This window comes from Cricetulus griseus, chromosome 7 (assembly GCF_003668045.3).
Source record: "Cricetulus griseus strain 17A/GY chromosome 7, alternate assembly CriGri-PICRH-1.0, whole genome shotgun sequence".
Lineage (NCBI taxonomy): Eukaryota > Metazoa > Chordata > Mammalia > Rodentia > Cricetidae > Cricetulus > Cricetulus griseus.
This window is the reverse complement of record NC_048600.1, coordinates 122679207-122696156: the sequence shown is the minus strand read 5'-3', so window position 1 is coordinate 122696156 and position 16950 is coordinate 122679207. Positions and strand designations below refer to the sequence as shown.

The 16950-nt window shown below is 44.3% G+C and overlaps 1 protein-coding gene across 1 annotated transcript in view; it reads left to right on the top strand.

Annotated features, from left to right (window-relative positions):
* Nucleotides 1-16950, top strand: part of LOC100773502 — a 33578-nt gene that overhangs the window by 712 nt on the left and 15916 nt on the right. The window contains 1 exon segment of the mRNA XM_027425804.2: nt 14922-15137. Within this exon segment, the coding sequence (XP_027281605.1) occupies nt 14922-15137 (216 nt within the window).

Below are 16950 nucleotides of genomic sequence, written 5' to 3'. Positions count from 1 at the left end.
CATACATATATATTCTTCTCTCATACAATACATCCCAACCAAAGTTTCCCCTCCTTCCCTCCACTCCTCTCAGTCCCCCACACACACCTTGCCTTCCCTCCATATCCATATTTTAACACAGGCAAAGACAACACATTATTAAAGAGATGCTTTTGTTTTGTAGATAGGTATTTTCTCTTCATATTGATTTCTTTTAATGCAATTCTACCGAAAATTCAGTAAAAGTGGCTATTATGTTAGATGAAAGCTGCCTGCCACACTTACTCTGTGACTCCACAGCTCAAAATTAAGGGCCAGGAAAGGATCAGCCTTGTGAGAGGATCCAAAAAGTGAGTCAAAGTTTACACAAAACACTAGGACTTTTTCCTAAGAAGATGAAATTCATTATAATTTTTTTTAGATAAGGTCTCACTACGTAGTTTTGGCTGGCCCAGAACTCACTATGTAGAACAGGCTGGCCCAGAACTCACTATGTAGACCAGGCTGGCCTAGAACCATCAGAGATTCCCTGCCTCTGCCTCATGTGCACTGGTATTAAGCATGCACCACAACACCTGGCTCCTTATTTCCTTTTGAAATCCCACTCTCTTCCTCTGAAGTCTCCATCAGTCCTAATGACAGAGAAGAATGGAAATTGTTAATGAAGGATTCCTTCGGCTGCCCCTGTTAGAAACAGGTCACTGTGAGATGGACTCAACTCCATTGAGAAAATAGCCACTAAATTCAAAGGGCCATCTCTCCTTTCCAAACACAGGTAGAGAAAAAAAAATGACTAAAGGAAATTTCCAGAAGATAGGAAAAGGAACCAGAAGGCATTGTGTGTGGCAGAAGGAGGAAGAGCAATTCTGGGCAGTCACAGAGAAGACTGCAAGCTCCCCCACTTCACCAGGTGGAAAAGAAAACAGAAGTGCCCTGTGGCAAAGATCCTTGGAGCCTTTGGTGTCCCCAGATACAGATTGCCTTTGTCCCCAAGCATCTGACGAGCACTTGCTGGAGTTTAGCTGATCCCACTGTCCTTTGTGGAGAGTCCTGCTGATATCTGCTGCTGATGCCCAACTCACTCAGACAGTGCTCCTTGTATCACTCAGACAGTGCTCCTTGTATCACTCAGACAGTGCTCCTCACATCACTCAGACAGTGCTCCTCACATCACTCAGACAGTGCTCCTCACATCACTCAGACAGTGCTCCTCACATCACTCAGACAGTGCTCCTCGCATCACTCAGACAGTGCTCCTCGCATCACTCAGACAGTGCTCCTCGCATCACTCAGACAGTGCTCCTCGTATCACTCAGACAGTGTTCCTCGCATCACTCAGACAGTGCTCCTCGTATCACTCAGACAGTGCTCCTCACATCACTCAGACAGTGCTCCTCACATCACTCAGACAGTGCTCCTCACATCACTCAGACAGTGCTCCTCACATCACTCAGACAGTGCTCCTCACATCACTCAGACAGTGCTCCTCGTATCACTCAGACAGTGCTCCTCACATCACTCAGACCCATGCTCCTCACATCACTCAGACAGTGATCCTCACATCACTCAGACAGTGCTCCTCACATCACTCAGACCCATGCTCCTCACATCACTCAGACAGTGCTCCTTACATCACTCAGACAGTGCTCCTCGTATCACTCAGACAGTGCTCCTCACATCACTCAGACCCATGCTCCTCACATCACTCAGACAGTGATCCTCACATCACTCAGACCCATGCTCCTCACATCACTCAGACAGTGCTCCTCACATCACTCAGACAGTGTTCCTCACATCACTCAGACAGTGCTCCTTGTATCACTCAGACAGTGCTCCTCACATCACTCAGACAGTGCTCCTCACATCACTCAGACAGTGTTCCTCACATCACTCAGACAGTGCTCCTTGTATCACTCAGACAGTGCTCCTTGTATCACTCAGACAGTGCTCCTCGTATCACTCAGACAGTGCTCCTCACATCACTCAGACATTGCTTCTCACATCACTCAGACCCATGCTCCTCACATCACTCAGACAGTGCTCCTCACATCACTCAGACAGTGCTCCTCACATCACTCAGACCCATGCTCCTCACATCACTCAGACAGTGCTCCTTACATCACTCAGACAGTGCTCCTTGTATCACTCAGACAGTGCTCCTTGTATCACTCAGACAGTGCTCCTCATATCACTCAGACAGTGCTCCTCACATCACTCAGACCCATGCTCCTCACATCACTCAGACAGTGCTCCTTACATCACTCAGACAGTGCTCCTTGTATCACTCAGACAGTGCTCCTTGTATCACTCAGACAGTGCTCCTCGTATCACTCAGACAGTGCTCCTCGTATCACTCAGACAGTGCTCCTCACATCACTCAGACAGTGCTCCTCACATCACTCAGACAGTGCTCCTCACATCACTCAGACAGTACTCCTCACATCACTCAGACAGTGCCCCTCACATCACTCAGACCCGTGCTCCTTGTATCACTCAGACCCGTGCTCCTTATATCACTCAGACAGTGTTCCTCACATCACTCAGACAGTGCTCCTTGTATCACTCAGACAGTGCTCCTCACATCACTCAGACAGTGTTCCTCACATCACTCAGACAGTGCTCCTTGTATCACTCAGACAGTGCTCCTTGTATCACTCAGACAGTGCTCCTCGTATCACTCAGACAGTGCTCCTCACATCACTCAGACATTGCTTCTCACATCACTCAGACCCATGCTCCTCACATCACTCAGACAGTGCTCCTCACATCACTCAGACAGTGCTCCTCACATCACTCAGACCCATGCTCCTCACATCACTCAGACAGTGCTCCTTACATCACTCAGACAGTGCTCCTTGTATCACTCAGACAGTGCTCCTTGTATCACTCAGACAGTGCTCCTTGTATCACTCAGACAGTGCTCCTCATATCACTCAGACAGTGCTCCTCACATCACTCAGACCCATGCTCCTCACATCACTCAGACAGTGCTCCTTACATCACTCAGACAGTGCTCCTTGTATCACTCAGACAGTGCTCCTTGTATCACTCAGACAGTGCTCCTCGTATCACTCAGACAGTGCTCCTCGTATCACTCAGACAGTGCTCCTCACATCACTCAGACAGTGCTCCTCACATCACTCAGACAGTGCTCCTCACATCACTCAGACAGTACTCCTCACATCACTCAGACAGTGCCCCTCACATCACTCAGACCCGTGCTCCTTGTATCACTCAGACCCGTGCTCCTTATATCACTCAGACAGTGCTCCTCACATCACTCAGACCCGTGCTCTTCACATTGCTCACACCGTGTTCTCTGTGCCGTCTTGCATACTTTTCCCTGGTCCCAAGTCTGTACCAGGATAGTATAACATGAGTTCTAATTGGTCTTAATAATAAAAACCTGCAGCCAGATATCAGGGCAAATGCTGAAAGATCAGAGAGAGTAAAGAGCAAGCCACAGCCCACTTGCTAACTCCTCAGTCAAAAGAGACTGAGTTCTTGTCTCCACCCAGCCATATCACTTCCTGTCTGTCTGTACAGATCTAGAGACCTCTATGGCTAACTACTAGCTAGCCCTGCCCTCTGATCTTCAGGCAAGCTTTATTTGTTAGAGGAGTATAAACAAGATATCATCACAGAAGTGTTGTCCTTAGCATGTTGGTGACCTCTTACTGAGGTAGAAAGAGATCCAGACCATGAGGAACCCTTCTTGGCCATGGTGGACACAGTGGGGGTGCTAGAAAGGGTTGGCTCTCCCACAATCCATCTAAGGGTCCTTGCGTTTCTAATGTGTCATCAATCCCTGTCCCAAGTTCGCATAAGTGTGGTAGACCAGGGAAGCTCACAGTCACTCTACAGTGACCAGTTGTTTCCTTCCAGAGTCTCTCAGCTTCCTCCCTCTTCCTTCTTCTTCCCTTCCTCCTCCCTTGCCAATATTTTCCATTTCTTCTTCCTTTCTACAAGGGACTTCCATTAGTCATGTTCTCTGTTTGCTCTATATGGTGACATCGATCTTACATGATCTAGCTGGACTCTACGTAAATTTTAAAAAAGCCTCTAGATACTTGGTAAACCATTTTCTTTCTCCATAGATGCTCATTTCTAGAATGCTATCTTGCTGAAGACTCAAGGTACCATCTTGAAATTTAGAACATTAAACCTTTTTTTTTCACTTCATACTTTAGCTATCCTAATATTCTCTGATCTTTCTGGACACATCACTTTTCATTTATTCAAAATGGGATAAGCCATGCCAGGTGAGGCATGGCTACAATTACACTTACAGTCCCAGTACCCGGGAAGCTAATGGTATCATCAGTTCAAAGACAGAGCTATGAAAAAAGAGGAGGGTGGGGAGGGAAGGGAGAAAGGATATGGAAAGGAAGAAGGAAAGAAGAGAAGGAAATGAGAAATGCAGGGGAGAAATCTGTTACAATAAATCTTTCCGACAAAAGCTGCCAAGCCCCACCACCACATGTGAGCTCTACGCCAGCCGCCCACCCGAGTTAGGGCCCCAAATAATGCACAGAGAGACTTGTTTTAGGTACAATGCTGCTTGGCTAATGACTAGGATTCTCATCTGTTAGCTCAGTCTTAATTATCATAAATCTATATATTTTATAAGACTTATAGAGGATGCCTTTCGCTGGCGCCCTCTCTTGCCGGTGGCTCACATGGCGCCGCTGGAGGAGGAGCTTAGTGGAAAAGGGACACTTCCTGTTTCCTTTGCTTAAATAGGAGTCTCCTTGCTATGTCACTTCCTCCCTGGATCACCACTTCTCTACTACTTCTCCCAGAATCCTCTTTGACTCCTAGTCCCGTCCAGCTTGCTGTCTCATTGGCCAAACAAGTACTTTATTCAATAATCAATAAGATGAACATACACAGTACATTCACCATCAGAAATCACACCAAAATAAATCAAGATGCCATAGAAAGGTAGAAATACTGCAAGAAACTGAATATGAACTCATGGCCCTAGGTCTACTGAACTTAGGGAATGGGCATCAAACTCTGGAGAGCATGGACAAAGATAACTTTCAGTTAAGGTCTTATGGATCTCAAGCTCTCCTCTCAGGAAAGGATAAAAACACTAGCATCATTGCCCTTTTTTCTTTTGCATTTCCTCTGGAGCAGCCCATTGGTCCAACTTAGCTGGATGCCAGAGACAAGTCAGTGTTCGTCTAAGTATGTAGTTGTCCCTGGGGCACTGGTTCATGCACAGATGCTCAAGACCCACATATATATAGTGTAGCATTTCATTTTTGCAGAGCATGGCAATTGATACTATCAACAGCTGGTCAAAGTGCAGATGATAAGTAACTGTGAAAAGGTCAGTCTGCCTGGATAAGGTATCTATAGCAGCCCTTTCTCCAAGTAGCTCAGGAAATATTGCATAAGAGAGAACAGAAAGGTGGTATAAGGGCCAGAGATTAGAGAGGACTTCTGAGAAGCAATGTCTTCTGAACACACCAGAGCCATTGTATTCATGAGTCCACCGCAGTTATGACTATCTGCATAAGATCCACATAAGATCAAGCCCACCAGTGTTCTAACATAGATAGAAGCTTTGGCAGTTGAAGGCTGCTAGGAGAAGGAGAGTTGATTTTCATCAGGAAAGTGACCTTTGTTGGGTTGTCCATGCTCCAGCGGATGGTCCAACATCCATGCACACAAGGATAGTATTGACTGGACTAAGTGGGCCAGGAAGAGCAGTCATAAAGTTGGGAGATGAATGTGGTGGGGGGGTCTGGGTAGAGTTGGAAAAGGAATAGAGGAGTTTATATGATCAAAACATATTGTATACATGTATGCAATCATCAAAGAATCAATTTTTAAAAAGGGAAAAACACTTAGTATAGCATTTGCATACCACCTATGACTCAGTCATCCTGATACAATGGAAATTATTGTTATGCTGAGTTGTTTAGGAAATGAGGTCATGGGAAGTAAGTCTTCTCACGTGCAAATCAGTGCATTCTTTCTGAAGCCTTTTAATCCACAGCCACTTGAACCTGTGTGTAGAATCCTTGGATGTGGAGAGAGTTACCTGGGCAATGCATTAGAATTACCCAACGTATCTCAACAAATAACAGCTCCACGTACCGAGTCACTCATGTGAAACTTAAGAGAACCTGTGTTCAGTGTGTGCATGCATGTGTGCATGCATGTGTGCATGTATGTGTGTATGTATATGTTTATTTGTGTGTCCGAGTACAGGGAGATGAGTACATACTTATGTGCATGTGGAGGCCAGAAGCCAATGCCAGGCGTCTCCTCTATCATCTCCACCTTATTTTTTTAAGAAAGAGTTTCTCACTGAAGCCTGTTCACATCCACTGAAGGTGAGCTGGCTAGTGAGCTGTGGGGGTTCACTTGGCTCCATCTGCAGGATGATAGAAATGATCCAACTCAGACCCTCGTGACTCATGGCAAACACTTTAACAGGTACACCATCTCTGTAGCCCTGGGAAACATTCCTAATTCCTCATTGTTTTTCCTAATTCCTCATTGTTTTTCCCGACTGAGCCACCAGGAAATCTTGTAGAAACTACTTCAAAAAACCCGTAAAGTTGTCAGTACCTCCCTCTATGTTGATTAGACTACACTGCCCAAGCCACCTCTACCTCCTCCAAGAGTCTATGTGTCCTCCTCCTCCTCCTCTGCTTCTCTAAGAACTGACAATATTATTTAGGAAGCATCAGTGTGATGCTCACTACTTGGCAAAGCTTTCTGGTGGTAACAGTGGCTAGCCTCTGTTCCCTCCTGGCAAATCAATTGATGTTGGTGCTACTTCATCTTTGTAAGAACCTTCTGGAAAGGAATAGCATTACCATCCCCAGGATGTAGATGGGATAACTGATGCTAAAAGAGCTCAGGAGCCAAGGAGATGCCAAAGGAATATGACTATGAGCTGTTTAAAGGTCTAAAATGGGAACCAGATTGGGCCAGGCATGGAGCTGGAAAGGGAAGATAAACATGGGAAAATATGGACTTGAAAGGCATAGTTGAGATGGCTGCCCAAGAAAGGTGTGTGGCTGTGTTCTAGTTCTAACAATCTACATTGTCTAGGAAAGGGCCCATTTTGGCCACTGGAATTTTTCTTTATTTATATGTGTATGCATGTATGCACATGCAGATTGCATGCATATGTGTTCATACACCTTTGGAGGCCAGAGGACAATCTCTGGCATCATTCTTCAGGTACTACCTATCTTCTTTTATGAAATACTAGCCTGGAACTTGTCAAGTAGGATGAGCCTCAGGGATCTACCTGACTCTGCCTTCCCAGCATTAGGATTGCCTGTTCATGCCATCATGTCCAACTTTAAAAAAATGGATTTTGAGGATCAAATCTAGGTTCTCAGCCTTGCAAAGCAAGCACTTTACCAGCTAAGTTATCTCCCTAGCTACCTGCCTCTCTCTGATAGTTTCTCACTATGGAAGCCAGGATAGCCCCCAAATCAGGGTATTCCTGCCCCAGCCTCCTGAGTCTCCTGGATGCTCGTACCACAAGCATACCTCATCCATACCTGTAATCTACCCATCTATCCACATCCATCTACTCTAAATTATTTAATTTTTAATTTCCAATTGAATTCAATAAACTGAATGAGTACAACATGCCAGAAGTTTCCAGTTTACAACCATTGGTGGACTAGAGTAGACTCATCCATTACTTCAACACCCTCCACTGGTGATGTCAAGGGCTACCAATTGTCCTTCCAGGGTTCCAAACATAGACTGTATTTCCTGTCAAACTAGTAGCCATGTTTGCAAGCTCAGTTATTATAATATGATGGATGTAATAGACCTGGTGGTTTCCAGTATGAATTAAGTAGCATGCTAAGCACTTTACGTGAGTTATAGCAGCTACCTTTTGCAACAACCCAGCAATTTGCCTATCTATAATTATCCATACTTTACTGATGACAACACAGGGTTCAAAGACATAAAGTCACAAGCCTGAAGTTACAAAGTAGAAAACAGCAGAGCTAAGCACTAAACTCAGGCTTCTCTCTCACCCCAAAACTTAAGTGTGTTACACCAACGATAGAGAACTGAGCCCTGTACAACACTAAAACTCTAGACTCACAAACCAGAAATCCCTTCTAACAAACTGTTCTTCCAAGTCAGGTGACTTGTCCTCTGTCCTCCTCAAAATTATGCATTCTGTTCTGCCAACTGCTACCCAACCATCCAAATATTATGCTTCCTAAAAGCACCACGAGCCCTGTCAGAACAGCAAACATAAGCAGAGATAAGCGGAACGGCGTACAGGACAGCATGTCCTCGGAAGTGGGCAGGCTGGCAGGAAAGCAAACAGGCCTATGAAATGTACTGGAAAGGCAGCTCTGCTGGAGAATGCTATGGAGGGCTTCAGGGCTTTTGCCTTTTGTTTAAATGGTTGGTTCAGAGAGAAGAAATTTATCCAGAAGAGTAGATTCTGGAAATCTGAGCTACATATCCTGAAATGCCAGGGACAGTGCTAAATGAGTAAGTAGATTGTGCCATCTTAGAGTATCAAGCGCTCTCTGCCTTTTATTACTTAACTATTTGATGAGGAGAGACAGAGACAGAGAGAGAGAGAGAGAGAGAGAGAGAGAGAGAGAGAGAGAGAGAGAGAGAGAGAGAGAGAGGCCACATGGCTCCCAGGGATTAGACTCAGGTCCTCAGTCTTGGCAGAAGCTCTTTTACCCTCTGAGCCATCTTGCTAGTTCACTGTCTTCTCTATTGAGTCATCATTCTTGTTCTGCTCTGGACATTCCTTTCAGTACAGCTTTCACTCTCTCTGTACCTGTGCGTCCTCTCACATGTCTAGTTCAAAAGCAGTAACAAGAGCTGACCAGGCAAGCTGCAAGAAAGAGAAATGTATCATTACACACTTCCATCTGCTATATCATTTGCAAAACATATCGTCAATCCTTGGACCACCTCTAACACCCCAGATTAGGTGTCTAAAGATCTGTGACCTGTTCTTCTAGTATTTCTAGCATCACTTTGAGAGTTTCAGCAATAAATGACAAGGCTTGACTACCAAAAGGTTTCATTTTTTCATAACACTAGTAGCTGTTTCCCCCAGCTTATGAGCTCCTGTGTCTACATCCCCAACCTTTCTATGAAAACCCTTCTTCTTTAAGAGTTCTCCTGCATCCACCAACACCAACAACCCCCACTTCTCATTTCCAAACACTAGCAATTGGCCTGGGAGGTGGCTCAGTGGGCAAAGTGTTTGTGTTGCAAACATGAGAGCCAGAGTTTGGTCACCAGAACCCACATAGAAACCCTGGGCACAGTGACATTTGTCTGCAATCCCAACTTTAAGGAATGCAAAACAGGAGGATCCTAAGACTCAATGGTCAGCCAGTCTAGCTTAACTGGTGAGTTTGCAGCCAATGAGAGACACCCTCTCAAAGTAAGTGGATAGCATTCCTGACAGCACAGAAGGTTGTCCTCTGGCCTCTATCCATATACATACATGTGCAGAGACTTGTGTACCAGAACATAAGCATGAACACATACATATGTAAAGAAATACACCTGCCTCTCCCTTGTGTCTTTCTTTCCTCAGTCCCATCAATGTGTCAGCAAATCTAATCAGTGCTACCTCCAAAACCATCATCCATCCAGCCTCCCTCTGCCACCTCCCATGACACTACCAAATCCCTACCTCCTCCCTTCCCCTCTCCCTATCATCTCTTCCTCTTTCCCTCCCTCTCTCTCTCCCTCCATGTTTCATCCTTCTCCTCCTCAATCTGTTCCTCAAAGGTCAGTCAGATTATTTTCATAAAGTGCTAATTCCACCATGGTACTTTCTCCTCCCCCCCAATCGCTTTGAGAATAAGATCCAAAACCACAGTTATTACCCATAAGTCCTGTGTAGCCTGGCTCAGGCTTCTCATTAGCCTCATCTCATGCCACTTTCCATCACCACAATGGCTTCTCTCCATTCCTCAAATATTCTTAAACTCGGCTTCACAGACCTTGTTTCCCCTGTGTGCACTGCACAATCCCCAGTCTCCATCTGAGTGGCTGCCCAGAGCCTTGGGGTCTCCACATAAATCCTGTTGCCAAAGGGCTTTTTCCAACTTTCTATTTCAGTGTCTCCCTCTGTAGCTCCTGTATGTCTTTCTGGAAGCTTCCATAAATTCAGTTACCTTACTGATTTATTTACTGACTTTGTCCTGCTATAGTCTAACACCTAGCATAGATCCTGGGGAAGGGAGGAGGGCAGAACAGATAACAACAAATAGACAGACAGACAGACAGACAGACAGACAGACAGATAGATAGATACTTACCGAATAGAGGCAATGAACAACATGTTCCTCCTTCAATAAAAAATTTATTAGAAACAAAAAACAAAAAGGAAGAAATACCACTACTTCTAAAGAAGAAAAGCTGTTAAGATTGCAGAGGTCATTTTCTGACTACATTGAGGGGAGTGGTAATAAACATGTTTACTTTCAGAGAGATAGAAATCTGGCCACATCCTCTTAGTTACTGGACTTGGGGCCTTTTGAAAATTATTATTTTCTCATCAATATTTTATGAGTATAATTTCTGAGTGTCAGTAGATGTTCTCTGGAAGAGCATCCCAGCTCCCCCGCAGCCCCGGGATGACTCCATTCCTCTTGAAAAGGCCTGCCTTAATTGAGTCCTGTGGGCTCAGATTCATTTGCATATGTGTCTAATAAGGTAGATTGCCAATGCCTCTCTGCAACTTTGTAAACAAGAATCCCAAGGTATGTGGAGCACTTTAGGAATGGGCCACTGGAGAAATGCATAATCACTTATTTATTGAGTGTGGATTGCCTAAATGTGCCAAAATATGCCTCGGGGTTACCAGTTCAAATATCACAGCTGGCTAGAAATGTTGCAGAATCCAATGAGTGGATGTAGGGCAGATGTTTTTCAAAAGCTTAGCTATTTTGTTTTTCTTTAAAAAAAAAATGCCTGATTTCCCACCACTGGCATATACAGGATTCACTTAAGTTGGGTCTTGAGAGAAGCAAGAGACACATCAGAAGGGAGAGTATTGGAAGCCACAATGTTGGAAACCAAGTTCAAACCCATAAGAGGAAACTGGAACAGCTTTTCACATCTGGATGCAGGGAGAAAGTGTCAGGTTCTTGTCCAGTGTCGGTGTGTGCAGTTCTGTCTAGGAGTCTGTCATTTCTAAATCCCTCTCACCACAGCTAGCATGACAGTGTTCGAACTTAGTTTCTTTGATTTGGGCAGAAAGAAAAATTAAATCCAAGAGATATATTATCATTTAGTACTACTAGAGATGGACTAACCTCAAAATGCCAAAGAAAAGTTGTGTCTTGCCTTTTGAACCTTGGATCAAATTACCGGACATCCTGACTCAATCCTAAAAATCCTTAAACTAATCTCAGGCTAACCTGACTCCACCCCTTAACAACCTTAACCAATTCCAAGACAAACTGGTTCATTCAATTCCAGGACACCTTGACCCAACCCTAGGATAGCCTATCCAACCCAGGACACCTTTAGCCAATGCTAAGATACTCTGACTCAACCCCAGGGCACCCTTAACCAATCCCAGACATAATCTTCTCAGATAGAAATGTGTTCTTTGACTTTTCTCATGTGGATTTGGGGTTGCTCAAAAGGGTATAATGCAAGTCAGGCCTGGTGGTACAGGCATGTAGTCACAGCTACTCGGGAGACTGAAGGAAGATGATTCCAAGTGCAATTGGCTGTGTAAGTTAGCAAGACCCCCATCTCAAAAGTGAAAATATTGAGTTTTAAAAACTAGTTAGGATTGGGAATGTGGCTCCATTAATAGAATGCTTGCCTAGTGCACACACACACACACACACACACACACACAAAAAAAAAAAAAAAAAAACCCTGGGTCCAGTGTCCAACACCACATAAATGGACATGGACATGGTAGCACACATACGTATCTCATTAAAAAAAAAAGGAGGGAAGAGGAGCTGGGAATATAGTTGAGCAGTAGAGAAATTGCCTATTATACTCCAAATCCTAAGTAGTTCTCTCTCTCTCTCTGTCTCTCTCTCATTTTGTCTCTCTCTCTCTCTCTCTCTCAAACACACACACACACACACACACACACACACACACACACACACACACAAGTGCACCTCAGTTCTCCCTCCCATGTAGTTAATATTTTCAATCACTTGTTTTTGTTTCTCTCTACCCTCACCCACCCAAGATGCCCCCATCTGTCCATCAAATATAGATTGTCTACCTCATGCCAAGTACAGCCTATATGACAGAGAAACAACTGTGTTCAAAGTAGGCAGAAACTAGGACCTCATGTCACCGATAATCTCATAAATGAGTGGACATGTGACTGAGCATTAAAGTGTGGCTGGCTGGTTTTTTTTTGTTTTTGTTTTTGTTTTTGTTTTTGTTTTTGCTGCAAACTGCATGAGGCTTTATTGTAATTTAACGAGCTAATCCCATGTTAGCTTGGGTCTTCTGTCCTCCCACCATGGCAGTTGGCTACAAAAGACAGCTCCTAGGGGCTCCCCAGAGATCTTGTAGGGAAATGTAAGGGGAGTATCTAGGGGTACACACAGGCTCAGGATTGGTGTGCCCTCCAGGCTTGGAGGGCTTGCCTTTGTTTATTGGCCAACTGGTTGTTATGGCCCATAGGCCCTCCCAGGGTGGTTGCTATGCTCTGTGCGTCATTGCTGTGCACTTGTTCGTAAAGTACACCCAGGGTCATAAAGCATAGCATCACCAGCTAACTTCTGATTGGTTCCTTGTCACGAGGCAGGCACCTAACCTCTAGTGACTAAGACAAGGTCTTAGCGAGCACATGCTACTGTCATGGCTGCCGAAATGGGGAGCTGGTCCCTTCATTCCCCCATTTTCTTTTTTGGAAATTCCAATCATGGATTGCTGTTTCTCTGGCGCCCCCATCAGGGAGTGAGAGATATTGGCATCCCCATGCAAGGGAGTCCCTTCTGACTTAGCGTTTTAACCAGGGAAAATGGGAGGCTAATTCTTTCCCAAGCTACTTCCTGCTGACTTTGGGATGAAGTTAGGGACCCCAGAAGGTTGAAATGCTAGTCAAAAGCAAAAAAAGCAATTTAGGCAATGGGGAATCCATCAGGGGCTGTTGTCAGACTTTGTTGCAGAGACAGGGGGTGTCCACATCAGCTGGATTGTTCACATCCACAGCAAGTCCAGGGCTCGAAGTCTACTTAGAACAGCCTGTAGTCAGCAACTGATACTCAGATGTCTGCCAAAATCAGAAACCTGTTTAAGACATGTTTAAACTAGGAACAGAGGTTAAAACTTATTTACTGAAGCCCACAGTGCAGAAAAAGCAGATATCTGAATATCTGTTCAAACAGCAGGAACATATTTATAACTTTGAGTCCTAGCAAAAACTACAGATTTGGGCTATAAGCATGTACATTTTCCTTCTGTCCAGAGAGCCAGGTATGGATTGGACAGAGGTGCCTTTGGCCTGATGAAAAGCCCTTTAAGTTTGTACTTAGATGACAACCAAAATAAACCTAAAAACCTTGAGCTTGTGCCTGAACAGTAGATAGTCACTATTTTTCCAGCTAACATGCTGACTATAGTCTATAGTGGATCTGACTGTCTGATGCTGGTGGCTGGCTGTTATAAAAGTGAATTTACTCACAAGCCATTGGTAACCAGAGGAAAGATGGGTCTGCACCTGGATGTTGAAATGGGTGATGTCATGGACAATATACAAAGGAAGCAGTAGGCATTCCCGGGAGAATGAGGACAGGGGCAGAGTTGGCAGAAAAAGGAAACTGCTGCATTCAGGATGGAGGGAGAAACTTGGGCCAATTCACAAAGGCTTGAGAGTCTGAAACATCACTATGAAAGGAGTTACAGCAAGGACAGAGATGTGAGCAGACGTGGATCGGGAAGAACAGTGAGACTCTTGCAGAGTGAGATGATGGGTGACTGGGAGACTCTGAAGCCCCATGGCTGAAGATCCTAAAAGATACAAGATGATTTAATGTGGAAGAAAAGTCCACAGCTAACATCATCGGTCCACAAAAATGAAACAATTGATGTGCTAGCTTTCTGTGGATGTGACAAAATGCCAGAGGAAATCAGCGTAAAGGAGGAAGATCTCAGTGCGGGGTCGGTCAGCTCCATCGTCTCTGAGCCTGAGTGTTGGAGTGTCAATGTGTCACAGTTGAGATAGTCATCATGGTGAGGAGTGGACTGAAGTATAAATCTTCTCATCTTCTCATCAGGATGCAGAAAGAGAAGGGGAGAGAAATATCTCTAGTTAGGTATCTTCAGCACGAGGGCTTTTGGGGGAGCATCCCAGATAAACAAATTGGTCTGATTTCAACATGAAAATTCTCCCCATAGAAGTCATGAGTTTAAATGCTTGGTCACCATGTGGTCGCTGTTTGAGAAGATTGTGGAACCTTTAGCAGATGGAGCCTCAATGGAGGAAGCCGTTCATCGGGGGAGGTTAAATACTCCTGCCTGGATTCCTGTTCATTTCCTGCTTCCTGATGACTGATGCAATGTGACCTGCCAGCCTCCCATTCCTGCTATCATGGCTTCCCTATTATAATGGACTGTCTCCTCTCAACTGTGAGCCAAAATAAATCCATCCTTCCCAACCTTGCTTCTCCTCAGGTATTTGGTCATAGCAATAAGAAAAGTAACTAAAAAGTTGTAATGGCTGGCATCGCCACTCCTCAGGACAGTGTGTTCACCCTCTCCCAGAAATGTCTTCTTCAAGAATCCGCTGACATTACCCATTTTTTTCTGTCCACATTAAATCACTCTTCATGACACTGGGGTGGGGTGGGGTTCCCAGTTCAATCTCTTCCTCACTCGGCCACATAGTAGGTGAGTTCTTTGTAGGTCATTGGATCATTCTGAACACACTTTATGGTGGACTTCATATTTTTCTCCTCATTTAGGGTTCCCCATGAGAGGAAAAAGGAGAACAAAAAGCATGAAGACCTTCCAGAAGGCCACCACTCACCGTATGGTCAGATGCTGCAGGACACGGAGGATGTCTGGAATGCTGGGAGCAAAACTAAGGAAGCAGGAGAAGATGGAGCTGCAGAGGAAGGATCTTTTGTCAGCAAAATAGAGCTACGAAAAGATGTGAAAGGTGGAGCAGCCCAGCCCTGGTGTTCTCGTGGGTATATAGGGGGTTTACAAACCAAGACTCTGGAGCTGGGGGCTCTGCCCAGGACAGGGGCAAAGCTAGTCTCAAGACAAGACTAATACATTTATTATGTATTAGTATATTAATATGTAATATATGTAGTGTTTTAATATATTATTATTATTTTTATATATTATGTTAAACATATATATATATATATATATATATATATATATATATGTTAAAATAGCAAGTCTGCTAAGCTACCACCATCATGGTGAAACTTTTGGTTCAAAAACTCTACTTCCCACATCACGTGGTTTTTGTTTTTTGTTTTTTATTGTTCTGACAAAATACCTGAAAAAAAAAAAACAGCACAGGGATTGGAAGGTTTCTTTTAATGTATTTATCTTTTAAAATATTTTTATTCTTTGTGTATTTCCTATAAATCTTTGTCATATTCACCCCCACTCCTCTCCTTAACTCTCCCCAGATCTACCTCTTCCAAATTTGTGTCCTCCTTTTGTTAAAAAAATATAATCCATAGAGTCCAATTTGTACAGTCTCTATACTCTTGGGTGTGTGGTCACACACCAGAGCATGGTCAGGCTTACCAGGGACCACATCCCTAAAGAGAACTAACTTTCCCAGCTACTGTCAGTTGCTGATAGCTCCCCAGCGAGAGGTGGGACTCCATTCCCTCCTCCCCATTCCGTGGTGGGGTTTTATCTGCTTTGCACTAGCACAGTTCTTGTGAATGCTGTCACAACTGCTGTGAGTTCCCGGGTGAAACTGCCTTGTTGTGTCAACTGAGCCATCCAGTGCCTGTCACTCTTACAACATTCTTGTCCTCTCTTCCATGATGATCCTTGAGCCTTGGGAGGAGGGGTGTAATACAGATGTCCCATTTAGGGTAAGCACTTCAAACTGTGACCATTGACTGGTTATGGGTCTCTGTGTTAATCACCATCTAGTAGATTGACCCCCCCCAAAAAAATCCTTCTCTGATGAAGGTTGATAGATGCAGTATAGTGATAAGTCATTGGGAGCTGGTTTAATATGTCCATTTAGTAGAATCATGGTAGCATGTCCTCTTTTAGGGCCCATTACCTATATAGACTCAGATTCTTGGCCTGATAATGGTGCCCAGGTATGAGTTTCATTTTGTAGAGTGGGACTTAAATCCATTCATAAAGTGACTGATTACTCCAGTGATGTTCATTCCACTACTGCATCAGTGGGCATGTCTTGGCAGACCAGTTATTATAGCTCCTAGGGTTCACAGCTTGGTAAGAGTGGTGGTTACTTTTCTCCTCAGTAGCATGTGTAGCACCTTTCAGTACCATAAAAGTCAATAGGATTGAAACTACACCAGTAACAGTGTCAGGCTTTTGTGGGACAGGCCTTGGATCTTATAGTGTTGGCTCCATTATTGTACCAATGTGTAGGTAAGAGTTTCTCTGTGTTATGGCAGCTGCTCCCAAAAAAACCACACAGAGGCTTATTATTAATTTTAAATGCTCTGCTGATAGCTCAGAATTGTTACTAACTAGCTCTTACATTTTAAATTAACCCACTTATATTAATATACATTCTGTCATGTGGCATTACCTTTCTTTCATCTTCACCTCCCGTTTCCTGTCTGTGTCTGGCTGGCAACCCCTCAGACTCAGTCCTTCTTCCCAGTATCCTCCTAGTCTGGCTCTTCCACCCAATCTCTTCCCACCCAACTATAGGCCAGTCAGTTCTTCACTAACCAAGGAGAGTGATACATATTTACAGTGTACAAAGATTGTTCCAGAGCACCAATGAGCATGTCTTACCAGGCTGGTTGT